Source organism: Thalassophryne amazonica, chromosome 2, assembly GCF_902500255.1.
Source record: "Thalassophryne amazonica chromosome 2, fThaAma1.1, whole genome shotgun sequence".
Classification (NCBI taxonomy): Eukaryota; Metazoa; Chordata; class Actinopteri; order Batrachoidiformes; family Batrachoididae; genus Thalassophryne; species Thalassophryne amazonica.
The window spans coordinates 49,994,192-50,014,423 of NC_047104.1; the positions used below are offsets into that span (position 1 = coordinate 49,994,192).

Below are 20,232 nucleotides of genomic sequence, written 5' to 3' on the forward strand. Positions count from 1 at the left end.
CAGAGTGTGTGTGTATGTTTGTATTTTTATTGAAAATAATGTAATAAATAAAATAATAATAAAATACACACAGGACTGACTTTAACCCTTAGAGCCCAAAAAGTATTTTCTCAATTTTACCACATCTTATAAAATTGTAAAGGTACTTACATATAATATTCATGCTTTGCATACTAAAATGTTCAATCTCAGCTTTCTGAATCTGAATCTTTTCTGAATATTTTAAAAAGATGTAATATGACTTGTAGTGTAATTTTTAGCAAAGACAAGCGATGTTGTAATAACAAACATGTTATGATGATTATACAAATGCCAGGATTATGTTGGGTGTTACCGATAACATTTAACAGATATTTAGAACAGTGGTTTTCAAACTATGGGGTTTGCTCCACTCCACAGTGCATCCCTACATCAGCCGCCTCATTGACTCAGACTCATTGCTCACGCTAAACAAGAGGTGAGACTAGATGAGAGACTAAATATGTAGAAAAGTTTATTATTTATGTTAAAATATGTTAGTTATGTAAAAGACGTTTAAAAACACAGAGATGTTTAAATATTAAAAAACGATGTTTAAAATATGACAAAAGGTAAAAATAGAAGAATAGAAAGTTTTTAAAAACACGTTTAACATGTTTACAAAGGCTGTAAAATGTGAAAATGCACATAAATATATTTAAAATGCATTTAACATGTGTAAAAGAATAAAAAGAAACACATGAAGATATTGAAATTGTGTGTGTGTCAGTGGTGGTGGTGGTAGTGGGGGATCACAGCTATTCATTTGTTCTCTGAGGGGCGCTCGCTCTCCCACACTTTGAAAACCCCTGGTTTAGAAGGATAAAGTATATACTCCTTTTGGACTGACCAGGTAACAACTTCAAGCGTTGTATGCAAAAACATATGTTGTGCAAAATGTATGTTTTTGTCTTAAAAAAAACCCATGAGGCCAGAATTGGAATTAAGGGTGTAATTTGAGTAAGGCATTTAATGTTTTTTAAAAAGGAAACTTTGAATTAAAATCATGCATATCAGTGGAAAATTGTGATAATTTGTTTGTTTTTTTAAAGAGGGTGATATTCCATGACCCAGAGTTGAACTCTCCAAGCCTGGGGATTTTCCAAAAAGTGATCTCACCACACCTGGGTAATTCTTGGAAAATTGGGATCATCAACAGCTGTTTTTATTGTAAGATTTGCTATACTTAAGCCCCTTTCACACCAGGGCTGCTCCCATTTGCTTCCTGTGGTGTCATGACGACGCAGGAATAGCTGCGTCAGGGGGGCAGAGAAGAGGTGAGAACGCAGCCTGCAGGTTCTCTGCGCAGAGAAGTCAGAGTGCACAGTTTGGCTGCAGACAGACTGTGGAATCTGACTTCTCTTCTACTTTATATTTGTTCTTGTGCAGAGCTGCAGGGCTGCGCTCTGAGTACTGTTATAGTTTATCTTTCCTCCTGTGACATGCACGCGCGCATGAGCGAACCGTCCATAAGCAAATGTGGAGATGTCTGGAGTTCTACTTGATGTTGATATGTCCTGTCTCGGGACTTATGTCCTTTTTTTAACTGTGATGCAAGAGTTTGAGCAGAGAACAAGGAACTAATGCCTGCAGCCAGACTTTTTTTTTTTTCTTTTAATTGTTCACATACGAGGTCTGTCCATAAATTATCGTACCTTTTTATTTATTTATTTTTTTAAACTATATGGATTTGATTCATATGTTTTCACGTCAGACAAGCTTGAACCCTTGTGCGCATGCGTGAGTTTTTCCACGCCTGTCGGTGACGTCATTCGCCTGTGAGCACGCCTTGTGGAAGGAGTGGTCCCGCCCCTGGAAATGGCGGACTGATTTGGGGTTTTTTTTTCCATCAGAAGTTTTTCAGAAGCTGTTAGAGACTGGCACCTGGAAACCATTCGAAAAATTTATCTGGCTTTTGGTGAAAATTTTACGGGCTTCACAGAGAATAAGGACTATTACTACAGCTTTAAGGATGGCCCACAATGGCGCTCGGCGCGCCGCGCCGACAGGCACGAACCACCGGATCATTTCTAAATGGATGGCTGTGTGGAGCTGGGACCGTCGTGTGCTCTTTCTCTGGTTGTCACAAGAGCTGGACATCAACCATTTTCTGGCAGATTTCACTTTTAACAAGAGATTTTGTCGTGGAAAGCCGCGCGGAGGCTTTGTGCGTCACGACCGATTCACTGTTCGAGCGAGACAAAGAACGCCTCCGTTTCGGCGTGCCAGAGGACAAGTTCGGACATGCCCAGCTCTCCACAATTTGTCTTATAACTCACTGGACTGGTAAGCATTAAAAGCCGAGATAAGCATGTCCGAACTTGTCCTCTGGTACGCCGAAATGGAGGTGTTCGTCTCGCTTCCAAAGCGAATCGGTCGTGACGCGCGAAGCCTCCGCGCGGCTTTCCATGACAAAATCTCTTGTTAAAAGTGAAATCTGCCGGAAAATGGCTGATGTCCAGCTCTTGTGATAACCAGAGAAAGAGCACACGACGGTCTCGCATCCACAGAGCCATCCGTTTAGAACTGGTCCGGTGGCTTGTGCCGCGTCGTCGCAGCTCGAAGCGCGATGCGCCGAGCGTCCTTAAAGGGGTCCTTAAAGCTGTACTAACAGCCCTTATTCTCTGTGAAGCCCGTAAAATTTTCACCGAATGCCAGATAAATTTTGCGAATGGTTTCCAGGTGCCAGTCTCTAAGAGCTTCTGAAAAAATTCTGATGGAAAAAAAAAAAACCCAAATCATTCCGCCATTTCCAGACAATGAAAATCCAATGACGGGCGGGACCACTTCTTCCACAAGGCGTGCTCACAGGTGAATGACGTCACCGGCAGGCGTGGAAAAACTCACGCATGCGCACGAGGGTTCAAGCTTGTCTGACGTGAAAACATATGAATCAAATCCATATAGTTTAAAAAAAAAATAAAAAGGTACAATACTTTATGGACAGACCTCGTATGCACGCGTGAACAAACATCCATGAGTGGACTAGAGATGTCCGGACTTTTTACTGGATATTTCTGGCAATCAGTCTGTGAGCAGGACTTTTATGGATTTTATTTAAACACACACGATATATCAGCCAGCCAATATATCGGTCGGGCGATATATCGGTCGGGCTCTAGTCAAAAGAGACAAACGTGAAAAAAAAAAAAAAAAAAAAAAAAAAAAAAATCTATTGTGCTGTGCACTACACACCCAGAAAATATATGAGAAAATATTTGTGTAACACTCATTTGGAGCTATCTGAATGTGAACACTGGAAGTTATTTGTAAAAGAAAAGCATTTAGCAAGTGAACTGATGCCTTCTTTCACATATTTTTACTTTTTTATTTATTTATTTATTTATTTTTTACATTTTCCCTGCTTGTATTGTTTCAGCGATACCTGTAAAGCATTGTCGATCTTCATATTGAGCTCCTTAAGCTGATGCTCAGGGATAGTGGTGTTATTAGAGCAGAAGAGCTGCTGAACCTGGATGCCCGCCAGGCAGCCATCCCGGCCTCGTTCTCTTAGCCGCACTGTAACCTGAGGACACAAGACCACATGCTAAAGCCATACAGAACACCAAAGACATCAGAAACAATATAAAAAAATGTCAGAACACAAAAATACTTTGACAACAAGAAGGGATATTTGAGTGTCGAGCACCTTTCACCGATCACAGACATTCAATTGTTTCAGGTATTTGCTTGATCACTTTGGCAGATAAATTAACAGAAATTTACTGAAGCTTTTTCTATGTTTTGACAATGTATTTGGAAATAAAAGCCATCAGCTGTCTTTTGTGACTAGGTTGGGACAGCTGGAGGATTTCGTCATCCATCATGAGTGGCTGAGTGACGTCAGAATGGCAGCAACTCTTCACTTCTACGTGGAACAGCTAGGCAGTCATCTGAGCTGTACATGTAATAAAATGAACGCATACTCAGAGCACTCTGACCAAAGGTCCATCAGGGAGATACCGTGCTGCTGAGCACTCAATGTGGCATCCAATTTTCATGCTGTATACAGAAAAAATGTATCTGTGGTATAAAGGAGTTTGTCTGCCTGCAGTTACGTGGAAATGCAGCCATCACAAGGTGTGCGTGTGGGCTGAATACACACAAGTGCTCGTAAGCACCTCCGGTCGTATGTCCCATGGTGCTAAGAGGGCCCAGCACCCTTGTCACCCGGTTAAAAAAAAAAAAATCATTAATATGCATTATTCAAATTTGGTTTGATCATTTGATCCATTGGTTTGGGTTTTCAGTGCCTGAGTAATAACATGGCACTGAAATGACGCACCATACTCCAGTCTGATTTGGACCAGTCGAAACGCATGAATCAGGGTCTCAGCATCAGCCATAGACAGGATGGGACGAAACTTCGCTATATTTCACAGGGGGAAGAAAGCAGTCCTCGTAATATCTCTAATGTGGAGGTCAAAGGACAAAGTAGAATAAAAAATTACCCCAAGGTTCCTCACTTTGTCACTGTGATGTATGACACATGAGCCTAGGCTAAGCGTTAGCTGGTCAAATTGATGCCGATGTCTCACTGGACCAAGAACAATCATTTCAGTCTTATCAGAGTTTAAAAGTAGGAAGTTGCTCGACTTCTATCTTGTCACTGATGCAAGGCAATCTTCTAAGGATTATATGTGGATGAGATTACCAGCAGTTATCAGCATGTATAACTGAGTATCATCAGCATAGCAGTGAAAGGTAATCCCAAAATGCTGCAATATGTACCCAAGGGGTGCTATATAAAGGGTGAAAGGCAGGGGGCCTAAGACGGACCCCTGTGGCGAAATATCTTGTAAATAACTTCAGAGGTGTTATTAGGTTTCAAAAACAGCATTTTTGCCACTGACATCACAGTGCCGCAGTATTCTGATTGGCTGTCACATCCGCCACTCAAAACAAAAACAGACTGAAACAGAATGTAACCTTTTAACCTCTTAAAATACCTCTTAAAATAGGTCAAAGTTAGCCATCTTTGAACTTGTCCAAGGTCTGTGTCCCAAGAATGTTCTTTGTGAATTTGAAGACAGAATGGGCAGGGGTATGGTTTTAACCGGGAACCTTCTACACTGAAACCAAGCACACTAACCACTTGGCCACCACCCCTGCATTTTGTATCTCCAGTTATACAGCTTCATGATGAAGTGGTATAGAGGATGATTTTCTTAAAAAGAGAAGATCTGAAAGTTCATCTACAATTTGCCAGAAGGTATATCTGAGATGCAGATATGGACATTTTTGTGACATCTGGGTGTCTTGGTGGCTTCCTCACTCTTCTCCTTCTTGCACAGGTACTATGTTTTTGAGAACTATCTATTCCATACAGATTTAGCATGAAGTGTCATACTGTATGTATTCCTTCATAAATGATTTAAATCAAGTCCAAGACATATTCAGTGACTTGGAAATGTTCATGTATCCATCCCTTGACTTGTCTGAAAAAAGTGGCAATAAAACTGATTATTTACAGGTATTATGCCAAAGCGTTCCATTACTTATGCAACTCGTCATCTTGGCTTTTATATTTTTAATTAATTTATATCAAGTTAAAGATATATGCTTTCAGTTTGAGTTTAAAGAAGATAATTTTTGAAATTTTTATTTTTTTAGTATTTGAAATGGATGAAGAAATTAAAATGTGTGAAATACTAAGTGTTCCAATACTTTTAGAGGGCACTGTAAATAGATTATAGTCAAGGCAAAACCCACATTCTCAGCTTCCTTGTGTCACTGAATCGTTTTTACGAAAAGGTAGTGGAGTCATTCAATGGAACCAAAATTCATTGTAAATGGAACCACATTGCATGAAAAAGAAATCATACAATGGACTATTTTTCTATACAATAGAATAAATAATCAATCTCGTGTGATCCATTTAAGCATTATATAATACGTATAGAGGTGGGCGATATGACCCAAAATGAATATCACTGTTTTTTTTCACTTTTTGGATGGTGACAGTATTAAATCACAGCATTACTGGTTTTGCACTATATGTCCCCTTTAATAATCTTATTTGACTTTCACTTTGACCATTTTTGTTTTTAAATCTGCCTTTCAAAATTAAAATCTGGAGAAAAATAAATAAATAAAAAAAATTCTGGTCTCTTAGAAGTTCTAGTTGCCCCTGTTTCTCTTGTTAATGGTACTGCACAATCCATATTGTGGGACATTATTACACCAGTGATGACTATGACACTGGTGTGCCAACCACATCTCGTAAGTTACGAATTTCTTTCGGATTTTCCATTTTTGCTCAGGGTTGCTACAGCAGATCTGACAAGGCTTTACATATTGGTTTGGCAGGTTTTACGGCAGATGTCTTTCCTGATGCAACATCAAATGCACATGGAGAATGGGGCACAGGTGGGATTTAACTGGGAAGCTCCTGTTTCGGAGGCAAACACCACAATTCAATAAACTCTTCCTTTTGTAACAATCAACACTAACACAAGGTCTCAAACGCACCCATCACCAAGTAATCTTACTTAACAGCCATACAAGTAGTCAATATATAACCTCCTCGGACGAAATCATGTTTTTTCAATTGATAATGGGTCCCATATTGAAATACTGTGCAATATGGAGTAGCTATGAGAAAAAAAAAAACTGTTCCAAAATAGATATTACGCATTAGAAAATAGAACTTTTCAGTTAAAAATATGCACGTGACTTCTGAAATGTGGTCTGGGCCACATCTGTCTTTCTATGCTACCAGCACATTCTACCAGGATCTGGCTAAGCCTTGTCCCCTCCAGTGATAACACTGCATGCCAGGGGATTTATGGATCAATCAACCCCCATTCTCTTCTCCTGCTCACTGTATTCAGCATATGTCAAACTGGGCCTGAGGAACCGATTAGCCTGGGGATTAGTTAGGTCCTCTTACATGGTTATGGGGTTACAAGGGGACAGAACATGGCAAAGCAACTTAACCTATAGCCAGAAAAGAGGGAGAGGGAGGGAGGGAGGGAGAGAGAGAGAGGGAGAGAGAGAGAGAGAGAGAGAGAGAGAGAGAGAGAGAGAGAGACAAAAAAATAGGAAATTGCAGCTGGAATCCAATGGCTGATATTTCTCAGGAATGCTTTACAAGCCAATGTTTCACCACACACACAATTTCCAGGGAGCAACACAAAGTATCGTGAAGTGCCCTGTGGGTGCATACCTCGGCTGCACCTTTCCATGAGCGCGAGGCCTCTTCAAGTTCTGTGAGGGGCCCCAGCTCTGTGTTTTGAGAGCGGCTATTGCTGCACCGCTCTTGAGCTTGTGCCAGAGCCTCTGCCAGGCAGGACTGTGCCACAGGCTGGACCTTCTGCAAGGCCTGTGACAGAAACTGAAAATGGACCTGCATCACCGTGAGGAAGCACCGACCCAGCACCTGAAAGAGAGAACATGACAGTTACAGCATACATCAGGCCAAAGAACAGTCACCACTGAGTTTAGACATTTGAGATTCAGAGTGTATCAAACAATATCAGAACCTTCAAGGCAGGAAAACAACATGCGCATGGCTCCACGGTTGTTTAAAAACTACGAATAACATATATCTGGTAACTAATTAGCATTCTGTGGCAGATAAGAACACCCAAAGATAAACTAGTTGGATCACCAAGAAAGTCTTTATGTGTGTGTCTTTTCAAACTTAATAGTGCTTGAAAAAAAATTTAAAGTGAAAAATATAACAATGCTAAAATACCCTCGGCCATATGACCATACTCTTCTTTATAATTTGCAGTTGTTTAATTGGTATCCCAGTGCAAACACACACACACACACACAATTATTAAGACCATGTTGTCTCATTTACAATTTGTAAATGTTCAATCAAGCCCCTCTATTTTGATAATTTCACAAGGACTACAATGCATTTATGATTTACTGTGTTATCTGTGTATTATTGATTTTTATTATTTTATTTTATTTTTATTTTTTATTATTATTATTATTACACTTGCACGACTTTGATGCACACACTGTCATGCAGGAAAGTAAACTCGTCGGCGCTGGCACGTGCAATTGCGCACAGAGAATTTTGAAATATTCAATGTCATAGTGACCAACATGTCATAAATGTCGTGCAACAAACGTGAAGTGGTATTGAACTTTGCGCAATCTACTCACCAGCACTACTGAAATGTTACTGCTGAAACACAACAAAAGGATCATTTACCACCTGCAAATTAATCTCCACTATGAAATTTTTCATGTCTCTATTTTAGGAGTAAGTATCCTGCGACTTGGGCAGTTTTACCTTCTTCAGTTACAAATCAAGAATAGATATATGTTTTAAAGTGATGGCTGTAAAAAAGGAGCTCACCATATATTGGATGGAAATGTGAAACAAGTATTTATATTTGGAAAGAGAGAAACCCAAGCTTAAAGTGATTGTTGTGCAGTTAGCAAAATAAGAGAAACAAGACACCACATGGTCCACACTGTGGTCACAAGGTTTTCTTTTTCAAGTACGCCTGAAAATATCTCAAGGGAGAGTGTGTAAAGGCAGAAATATGTTTAATTTTGATGACAGCCAGCAACAACAAGAGACGGCAGTTTTAGGCTTGAACACCAGAAAGCTTCAGTGTTTCTGCTTCAATCCCCCACAAGGCCCATTGGTACTTGCCGGGCAAAAGGCAAAAGCTAAAGTGACATGCTTATTATATATATGAAACCTAGCATAGTCCTGCAAAAGCATGACCACTGGTTTAAATAATTAACTTTTAAAAAATACATAAATTTCTTTTTTTTTCCCTGTGTAATGTCTCTTATCAGTGAGTGGGTATATCACATGAGCATATTAAAAAAGAAAACCCAAAGACCAGGATCACTCAGTTTCAGTATCACTAACCTCTCTGCTGTTAACCACATGGGTGCAAAACATACATTTGGGTATAAACAAAATTTGAGGTGCATATGGATATGTATTGTCAGAATACCCTCAGCCATCACTGGCAGAAGTGAAGATCCATATGTACCCACTATTTCCTTGCACGTTTGACTCCAGGCCCTCCTGTCAATCATTTCAAAACAAGAGACTGGGACAAACATGGCCCGAGGGCGACATTTTAACAGCCCCAATTCAGGCGCTGCACAATGGCTGACATAAGCCACTGTCCAACAAAATCATCTCACTATCCATTTTATCCATATTGTTACAGACTGCCTTTTTTACTTCAATTTTAGTTCCTTTCATGATCAACCAATCACAGCTTTAAAAAAAAAAATATCTAGAAACAGAGTCGGCCACACCTCCTTTCTAAGGACAAAGTTTATTTCTCTCTCTCATTGCCAAAATTATTTGGAGCATTTTCTTGAATCCTTCCTAGTCTTTGCTATGAATTTTTAGGCTAAGGAAGCAGCTCTCTGAGAAAACATTAGAAATGATTAAGTGAAAGAGGATTCACTGTATGCAAACTGACTAACAGCACAAGAGACATGCAGACTGATTGTGCAGCCTGAAGATAATGTGCATTTCCAAGTACCGTAACTCAGTGTTACAGCGCTGTCTACACCAATCACGTCAGGGAAAAAATGAAAACAGTCCAGCAGCCAGCACAAGATAATGGATAACACATGTGAATGTTGCATCCTCCAGTCGTGGAAAATATGAGAAATACGTGTAGCACAGCCAAGCTAACATTTGGCTTTTCTTAAAGTCCAAACAAGGCAAATCATGACTCAATCAACATTTAGTCGTCTACTTTATATGAACACCTGCACTGAGTCCACCAAATCTGAGAGGGCAGTCTTTCTTAGATCTAAACCTCCACTTGTGGAAGGGAGTGTGAGGCTTTTATCAGAACCAGACGTTGTGCTGCAAGTTGTCTGATCTGTGGTGGGGATGGTGTGACTTTTCTAGAATCTGTGTCCCTGAAGAATGCTATCTGGAATCAGAAACCTTTGAGAGGTGACAATGGCCCTGACCCTGGAATTCCTTAGAACTGTTTCCTTACATTGTATTTTGGCAATGCAAAACCTGAAACACATCAAAGGAGATGACTGTCTAGAGGTTCATGCAGCTTGTGACCAGAGGATCTCCTGTTTGATTCCTCTTTAGATACGAAAATAACAAAGAGACCTTGGGAAAGGTCCCTAATCCCCAGTTGTTCCTAGCGTGCAGTGTAACGCCTTGCCTAGTAGCACTCTGACATCGGTACGTCAGTTGTTTTAAAGTGTTTTGAGCATCTACATCAGATTTAAAAGTGCATCTATTCCTTTTAAAACTATACAATATGTATCTCTATACATGAGCTATGACACACTTTAGTAATGTAATTTTTATTACGAAACAATGCGATTCAATACATTGCAATCCATTACAATTTTTTGTTTAATGTGAACATTTATTTTCCATGATGAATTAGAATAAGTTAAAAGCATGAAATATAACGCAATGCTAAAATACCCTTGGCCATATGAGCCTTGTGTTCTTTATAATTTGCAGTTGTTTAAAGATTAATAAGATCCTATTGTCTTACATGTTCAATAAAGTCCCTCTATTAATCAGTCAATCAAAAATCTGCAGGAGGCTTTGCACGTGCATGTACATGAGCTTTTGACAAAAGCGGAAGTTATGCAAATCAAGGAATATTTGTCGATCACCCTCTGTGAATCGGCAGAAGATAGCTTGCACACTAATACCACAAAATGTCTTATCAGGTTACAAAAAGAACGTTTTCAGTTTTAGAAGTGTTTATTTCTCACTATCTTTTACATAATACATGACAACGAGGATATATTATTGTCTCAATTGTCTTAATATTTGTAAATGCACGCAGGGTGATCTACAAATAATCATTGATTTGCAAATGTGTTCACATATCCACAAATACAAATTTCATATTTGTAACTTGTAAATTGGTCTTTGCAAATAATGCTGTATTTGCAAATATAAAACTTAATTTGTAAAAAAAAAAAAAAAAAAAAATTACATTTGTAAAACTGGAAATTGTATTTGTGAACTGAGTTTCAGCATTTGTAGATAACCAATTACACGCATTCATCGCTTTCCTCTGCGACGTAATTTTGAGATATTGTTTTCGCGAAATCCACACAGATCCACAAACAAATGGCGACTGATTCACAAATACAAACTCACGCACACTGGATATCCACTAGATGGCAGTGTGGTTCCATTCATTGACGTGGCTGAAACTATATGCTCCCAGATGACTCTTTAATCGTGATCATTACTGAGTTTTTAAAATGCTTATCGCAAAGCGTTCTTTTTTTTTTTAAAGACATCATGCTTTTTTACGACATCATGCAAGTTTTATAAGTCCGCGGACTTATAAAACTGTAACACAGATACAAATCAGTTTCCTCGGATCCGCGGAGTTTCGAGGAGAATAAATGCCACTCAAAGCCTGGCTGTTGCGACAGTTGTCGTAAAGCGGGACTGGTTGGTTGCTGCGGTGACACTGTGTGGTTCCTGTGCGAAGCTTAGCTAAATGTAGCATGTAGACATCGCAAACTTTCAAGTTTTTAAAAGAAGAATTTTGCAGCATGTCTGTGTCACGGAGCACGCACAGGCGCAATGCTGTTTAATACGCTTATTTGAACCACTGCGTTAAAGAGTACAACACTAACACCCCCGCCCCCCTCCCATGATGAAATCCGCGGACACATAATTTAAAAAAATAATTGACCTTGCAGACAATATCACCACATACATACCCATCCATCAGACGCCTCCATTATGGTAATGTGAAATGATATATTCTGAAATGTCGGCCTTCTCTCATCTGGGAGCATATCGTTTCAGCCACATCAATGAATGGAACCCACACTGCCATCTAGTGGATATCCAGTGTGCGAGAGTGTGTATTTGTGAATCAGTAGGCATTGTAAGTGCGTGTAATTGGTGATCTACAAATGCTGAAACTCAATTCACAAATACAATTTCCAGTTTTACAAATGTAATTTTTTTTTTTTACAAATTAAGTTTTAGATTTGCAAATACAACATTATTTGCAAAGACCAAGTTACAAGTTACAAATATGAAATTTGCATTTGTGGATATGTGAACACATTTGCAAATCAATGATTATTTGTAGATCACCCTGCGTGCATTTACAAATATTAATTAGACAGTTTTAACCCCATAATATATTTACACACAAACGAAACAGAGTTTTGCAGCTACCTACCAGCTTGTGACGTCACCATGCCAACACCCGCAAAATAACTTCAGAGGTGTTATTAGGTTCCACAAATGGCGTTTTTGGTTTTAGAAGTGTTTATTTCTCTCTAGCTTTTACATAATATATGAGACATGCATATAAACACAAAGCAAATCGGTTTTGAAGAAACAGTCAGACGTCACGGTGCATCTCTACTCTGATTGGCTGTCATCCCCCGTCACTCAAAAACAAAGCAGAACAGATTCAAACAGAATGTCACATTTTAACCTCTTAAAACCCTTCTTAAAATATGTCAAGGTTAGCCATCTTTGAACTTGTTCAAGGTCTGTGTCCCAAGAATGTTCCCTGTGAATTTGAAGACTGTGGCAGTAATAGAACTGGACCTATGCTGTACAGACAGACAGACAGATGCCAGGTCTTCGTAATACCCGATGGCCATATGTTGACCTAGGGTAAAAAGCAGAAACCTTCAAGTTTTGGCTGCGCTGCTGCAATACAGGGGTGCTGCCTCTGCTCACCTATTGTTTCCCACTGGGGGGCATCACCACATACAGTAGCAGAAAGCACAAAACAGAAGAAGCCCAGAAGAAGCCAACTGTTAGCACAGCATAACTTTCCTGTTCTGAACCAGTATAATATTAAATTGTCAACAAAGTAAAGTTCAAACTGCTACGTTTATCTGTTATATCATCTCGCACTACTGGACATGTTGATTTTGTTTTCAGCTCAGAAGGTTAAACACTATGAACGGTCACAAGAATATCGTGTTTGAAGATATGGAAACATCAGCAAAACATGATTATTTCTATGAAGTAATAATGTTAATCTTTCCATCAACCGGTTCATGGGACTTTTAGATCAATTCAGGGGTCCTGACATCTAAGGAATCCTGTTTGTTATTACTGAGGTAGTCTATGATCAATAGATGGTTATTATTCCCCTTTGTAAAACATTAATCTCAAGAACTTTTCACATTTCTGTACCAACCTTGCCTTCTCACAATGTTAAAACAATCCCAATATCACATTTCACCACAATTAGATGAAGCATTCAAAAGATATGAGCACATATGATCATGAAACTTGCAATTGTTTCAGGGGGACGGGGCATAAAGGACAAGTATGTTATGAAGACTGGGGGTTTATTTTTCTAGTGTTTCCACTGTGCACGGGGTGGGAGTGCTTACACAATTGTCTGAGCAGAGCAACCAGAAAGGTATCTGGTTGTGGTGGATATTTCTGAGAGTCTCCTTCTGGTCTTCACTGTGTGGTTTAAGCTTACAAGCCCCGCAAATGGCCTCTAAACAATCCGTGACATTTTCATGCATATTTGGCACCCTGGACACTCTGTGCAGCCAGAAAGAAAGGCTCAGATTTTTTTTTAATGGCTTTTCCCCCCCAGAATGTACTGAAAATTTAAATAAAAGGCAATTTGGGGGGGGGGGGGGGTGTTACAATATATATACCACCATCACCCAAGCCTAAAACATAGTCCATAAAAAAAATCCATAATACATTCATTTACCAAACAGCATTCTGAGACTGAGATAGCAAAATCTTCTGGTGCAACAAACTGAAGAAATCTTGAAGGAGAGCCTGAATTAAAGGTATAGGGCCACTGAGCTTTTTAAGATTTAAGGCATAAAAGAATCTTCACTGGCAACATTATATTTTTATTTATTAGCCATTAATTAGGGGATTCATAATATGGCATTCCCCCAGGATATTTGAAAACTTTTCACTTCGGTGTGTGTGTGTATATATGCATGCAAATTTGTCTGAGGTGAGTGAGTAAAATGAGAATAAAACATGACATTCGTGCAACACTGAACTTAATTTTTAGTGGCTAACATTAGCTTAGACTTTAGCTGCAGAATCAATCACTCAGTTAAGCTGAGTGACCAGTTTATATTTGTAAACTGTTTGATACATTTTTTGTTTTTACCAAACAAATCTCCACAACAGGTTTTTATTGTTACTGCTGTGACTACAAGAACAGCCTCAACTTTAAACAACCTGGATTTATTTAAAAAAATTTTAACTATCTAATAATCAGACCTTAAAGAAAATAGCACAGCATTATTTTGTGTTTCTTTGTATTTTAAGAAATATATTTCTTCACTTGGTCACATCAGGAACATTTCAACATTTGCTGTGCAGAGAACCTTGTAAATCCAGATGCACTTCAGAACTTTTAGTGATGGAGCTGAACACCAAAACCTGAAGTCCAGAAAAATGGAGAACATCTCTCCTTTTCAAATGTGAGGAAAGTGTCTCCAAACACTCCACCAAGAGGATGAAGTTGCAGAGGAGACCTTCATCTGGTTAAATGTCCTAAGGGCCACACTCACCTGTCTTCTTTGAAAACTCACACCTGCTGCTACGTTTCTAAATAAAACAAAGGCTCTTTAAAGAGCAACTATTTTATTATTTTAAAAAGGTGTGTCCTTTAATATTTGAACATTAAATAGATGAATCATTTAACATGTCCATGAAGTCAAGGTTCAGTCAAAAAGACACTTGCACAGGTAGAAGCCCTGCCCCGTCATGCAGCATTTCAAAGATTTCACAATCACTAGAAGTCAAAATCATATTTTAGTAGTTACTATCCTGATTACATTAAAAGCAGTTACATAGTCAATGAAAATGTAATTAAATTTTGAAATGACTAAATGTTTTTTATTTCAGCATGTTTATGTCACATTGAGAAATCCTAATAGACATACTGCAATCACTGTTATATCATTTTCTATTGTGTTTATTGTGAATCTTTATATTTATTTACAGTGTCTTTTTCCTGGTTGAAATGCAGAAATGAATGAATTAATCTACCAGACTGAAAAATGTACACATTATTATTTGTCTAAAAATAAATGTCCAAGGTTTATTATCATGTTAATCAAGTAATTATCTCATCTGAAACAACAAACAAGTTATGGTTTAATTTGCAGTTGAACAAAGATTTCTAAGGAATGTTTTTTAAAGCCATTTTAATTAAAAGTTTTCTAATGTGAGAAATGTTTTTTTTTAACTTAACTACAAAATGTACCATAATCAGAAATTAAACATGAGGTTTAAAAAAAAAACAAAACACACATTTATAAGGATCTCTGAAGACTCACGGAAGACTCTGTCGTGTTCCGTGTTTTGGCTTGATACCTCGTTTCTACTGGACGTGTGAAGCTACATGTCAGTGAACAGTGGTGAAAGTTGAATCGAGTTGAACTTTGACCGTGGTGAGTTTGCCGTCTAGTGGCAGTGTATGCTCCCAGCGGAGCATCACACAAGCTCGTTCATGTTGCAGTGCAGCACTGCGATGCGGCATTTACACAGTGCTGCTCACTGAAAATAATGGGTTTTAGAGCAACGCGCACCACATTTGCGTACTCTGTGTGAAAGGCCCTTTACCCAGATCATTTCATGAACCAATCACATCATTCACAATTATTTTAGTACAAATCAGATAAAGCACAGTGTGTTTATTAATATTATGAATCATTGATATTGGAAATTTGTACAAATTGTAATCATGGTACACAGCGATTTTTTTTTTTTTTTACTTTTTTTTTTGTGGTTGGCAGGTGACTGACAGACTCGTCCGTCCAGGGTGGCCCCAACTGATTCCAAGAGCAGGCAAAGCACCCTACAGCCCCCCCATGATGCTGGGTCAGAATTCCCCTGAGATAAATATGTTCCCAGCATTAAAATGAGCTGTAATTTTACAAGACATTTCAAAAATAAACTGACATTATACTGCTTGGATTTCAGGAGAAACCGAATTTTGTCAGTTTATGAAATTTGGGTGACAATCTAGCTTTAATATTACAAGTGTACAGCCATGGGCTTTTTTAAGATTTAACTCATAAAAAGAGTTGTCTGTGTCACCACTATTATTTTATTTATAAGCATTTAAATAGGGAATTCATAATATGACATTGCCAATGTGATCGAAATTCACGTCGTCTAGAAAATAAATAAATTAAATAGTTCCCCTAAAAGGGAAAAAATAATTCAAACGAACAGACTGCCTTGAACTACATGCGGTGTTGACCCATACAGTCTATAACAGCAATTTCATAGCTCATGTAGGACCTTCCCCAATTTGTGCAAGGGATGTTGGGAAGCACAGGGTGGCAACACGTTATATGCTTGGATTTCAATAGAAACTAAATTTTGTCAGTTTTGTGAAATTTTAAAGGTCATATACACATTGTACACGATCAGGTGTACCATGTTTGGTGCACCCAGGTCAATTTTATAATACCATTTTAGAGCAATAATTTTGTGATGGAATAATAGTCTGCTACCTTAGGAATCAGGGTGCAAAATTTCAGAGCACAAGGTGCAACGGATCTTCTTCTATGCAATCACAAACGAGGCAAAATAGGTTCTTTTTTCTCTCTTTTTGTCTATGGCCACTACACATAAAAGTTAACAGATTCGAATAAAATATTTCTCAATAATATCTTTATTTACATAAAGAACTGGCATGTAATTTAATCAGTAAGCATATCCAAAAGCTTAAGTACTAAAAGTATTTCATAACTGAATAGCATCTGAGAGCCCCACAAACAAGTTCATCTATTTGTTGATCAAGTAACCAAAAGTGCCTCAATTCTATACATATGTACAACCCCTGGCAAAAATTATGGAATCACCGGCCTCGGAGGATGTTCATTCAGTTGTTTAATTTTGTTGAAAAAAAGCAGATCACAGACATGACACAAAACTAAAGTCATTTCAAATGGCAACTTTCTGGCTTTAAGAAACACTATAAGGAATCAAGAAAAAAAATTGTGGCAGTAACGGTTACTTTTTTAGACCAAGCAGAGGGAAAAAAATATGGAATCACTCAATTCTGAGGAAAAAATTATGGAATCATGAAAAACAAAAAAACTCTCCAACACATCACTAGTATTTTGTTGCACCACCTCTGGCTTTTATAACAGCTTGCAGTCTCTGAGTGACAAACAGTACTCTTCATCAATCTGGCTCCAACTTTCTCTGATTGCTGTTGCCAGATGAGCTTTGCAGGTTGGAGCCTTGTCATGGACCATTTTCTTCAACTTCCAAAGATTTTCAATTGGATTAAGATCCAGACTATTTGCAGGCCATGACATTGACCCTATGTGTCTTTTTTGCAAGGAATGTTTTCACAGTTTTTCCTCTATGGCAAGATGCATTATCATCTTGAAAAATGATTTCATCATCCCCAAACATCCTTTCAATTGATGGGATAAGACAAGTGTCCAAAATATCAACGTAAACTTGTGCATTTATTGATGATGTAATGACAGCCATCTCCCCAGTGCCTTTACCTGACATGCAGCCCCATATCATCAATGACTGTGGAAATGTACATGTTCTCTTCAGGCAGTCATCTTTATCTCATTGGAACGGCACCGAACAAAAGTTCCAGCATCATCACCTTGCCCAGTGCAGATTCGAGATTTATCACTGAATATGACTTTCATCCAGTCATCCAGTCCAGGATTGCTTTTCCTTAGCCCATTGTAACCTTGTTTTTTTCTGTTTAGATGTTAATGATGGCTTTCGTTTAGCTTTTCTGTATGTAAATCCCATTTCCTTTAGGCGGTTTCTTACAGTTCGGTCACAGACGTTGACTCCAGTTTCCTCCCATTCATTCCTCATTTGTTTTGTTGTGCATTTTCGATTTTTGAGACATATTGCTTTAAGTTTTCTGTCTTGACGCTTTGATGTCTTCCTTGGTCTACCAGTATGTTTGCCTTTAACAACCTTCCCATGTTGTTTGTATTTGGTTCAGAGTTTAGACACAGCTGACTGTGAACAATCAACATCTTTTGCAACATTGCGTGATGATTTACCCTCTTTTAAGAGTTTGATAATCCTCTCCTTTGTTTCAATTGACATCTCTCGTGTTGGAGCCATGATTCATGTCAGTCCACTTGGTGCAACAGCTCTCCAAGGTGTGATCACTCCTTTTTAGATGCAGACTAATGAGCAGATCTGATTTGATGCAGGTGTTAGTTTTGGGGATGAAAATTTACAGGGTGATTCCATAATTTATTCCTCAGAATTGAGTGAGTCCATATTTTTTTCCCTCTGCTTGGTCTAAAAAAGTAACCGTTACTGACTGCCACAATTTTTTTTCTCGATTCCTTATAGTGTTTCTTAAAGTCAGAAAGTTGCCATTTTAAATTACTTTAGTTTTGTGTCATGTCTGTGATCTACTTTTTTTCTACAAAATTAAACAACTGAATGAACATCCTCCGAGGACGGTGATTCCATAATTATTGCCAGGGGTTGTACATTCAAGAATGCTTTGTTTCCTTAGTTCTACAATTAATTACTTTGTAATGATATGGTGATGTGTACGGAAAGTCTAAATGTATGTTAACGTGAAGGTATTTGATAGTGTCCGTAGACAATGATATCTGTACCACTATATTGTCAAAAGGTCCATAATACTGTCGAACGTGCTTGTTTGAATATAAAACTCAGTAAAATGTAACCATACAACCTTCACAGTTGTTAAACAACCATCAAATACAGAAATACGTCAGATTTTAAATAATACAATCCAACTTTCTCACACTGTCCAGTTGAGGACAACTCAAAGTATTCAAACCCAAAATGTGTTTTTATGTGACATATTTAATACAACCCCTGGCAAAAATTATGGAATCACCGGCCTCGGAGGATGTTCATTCAGTTGTTTAATTTTGTAGAAAAAAAGCAGATCACAGACATGATAAAACTAAAGTCATTTCAAATGGCAACTTTCTGGCTTTAAGAAACATAAGAAATCAGGAAAAATAACTGTGGCAGTCAGTAACGGTTACTTTTTTAGACCAAGAGGGGAAAAAAATATGTAATCATGAAAAACAAAAGAACGCTCCAACACATCACTAGTATTTTGTTACACCACCTCTGGCTTTTATAACAGCTTGCAATCTCTGAGACATGGACTTAATGAGTGACAAACAGTACTCTTCATCAATCTGACTCCAACTTTCTCTGATTGCTGTTGCCAGATCAGCTTTACAGGTTGGAGCCTTGTCATGGACCATTTTCTTCAACTTCCACCAATGTTTTTCAATTGGATTAAGATCCGGACTATTTGCAGGCCATGACATTGACCCTATGTGTCTTTTTGCAAGGAATGTTTTCACAGTTTTTGCTCTATTGCAAGATGCATTATCATCTTGAAAAATGATTTCATCATCCCCAAACATCCTTTCAATTGACGGGATAAGAAAAGTGTCCAAAATATCAACGTAAACTTGTGCGTTTATTGATGATGTAATGACAGCCATCTCCCCAGTGCCTTTACCTGACATGCAGCCCCATATCATCAATGACTGTGGAAATTTACATGTTCTCTTCAGGCAGTCATCTTTATAAATCTCATTGGAACGGCACCAAACAAAAGTTCCAGCATCATCACCTTGCCCAATGCAGATTCGAGATTCATCACTGAATATGACTTTCATCCAGTCATCCACAGTCCACGAATGCTTTTCCTTAGCCCATTGTAACGTTGTTTTTTTCTGTTTAGGTGTTAATGATGGCTTTCGTTTAGCTTTTCTGTATGTAAATCCCATTTCCTTTAGGCGGTTTCTTACAGTTCGGTCACAGACGTTGACTCCAGTTTCCTCCCATTCGTTCCTCATTTGTTTTGTTGTGCATTTTCGATTTTTGAGGCATACTGCTTTAAGTTTTCTGTCTTGACGCTTTGACGTCTTCCTTGGTCTACCAGTATGTTTGCCTTTAACAACCTTCCCATGTTTGTATTTGGTCCAGAGTTTAGACACAGCTGACTGAACAACCAACATCTTTTGCAACATTGCGTGATGATTTACCCTCTTTTAAGAGTTTGATAATCCTCTCCTTTGTTTCAATTGACATCTCTCGTGTTGGAGCCATGATTCATGTCAGTCCACTTGGTGCAACAGCTCTCCAAGGTGTGATCACTCCTTTTTAGATACAGACTAACGAGCAGATCTGATTTGATGCAGGTGTTAGTTTTGGGGATGAAAATTTACAGAGTGATTCCATAATTTATTCCTCAGAATTGAGTGATTCCATAT

At 38.4% G+C, this 20,232-nt stretch overlaps 1 protein-coding gene across 2 annotated transcripts in view; it reads right to left on the minus strand.

The window, feature by feature from the left end:
* Positions 1–20,232, minus strand: part of LOC117524103 (uncharacterized protein KIAA0355-like) — a 127,607-nt gene that overhangs the window by 31,905 nt on the left and 75,470 nt on the right. For both annotated transcript variants that reach the window (XM_034185837.1, XM_034185843.1), the window contains exons 3-4: positions 7,187–7,399; positions 3,404–3,544 (exon numbers count right to left, since the gene is read on the minus strand). In XM_034185837.1, the coding sequence (XP_034041728.1) occupies positions 3,404–3,544; positions 7,187–7,399 (354 nt within the window). The remainder of the gene's footprint in view (positions 1–3,403; positions 3,545–7,186; positions 7,400–20,232) is intronic.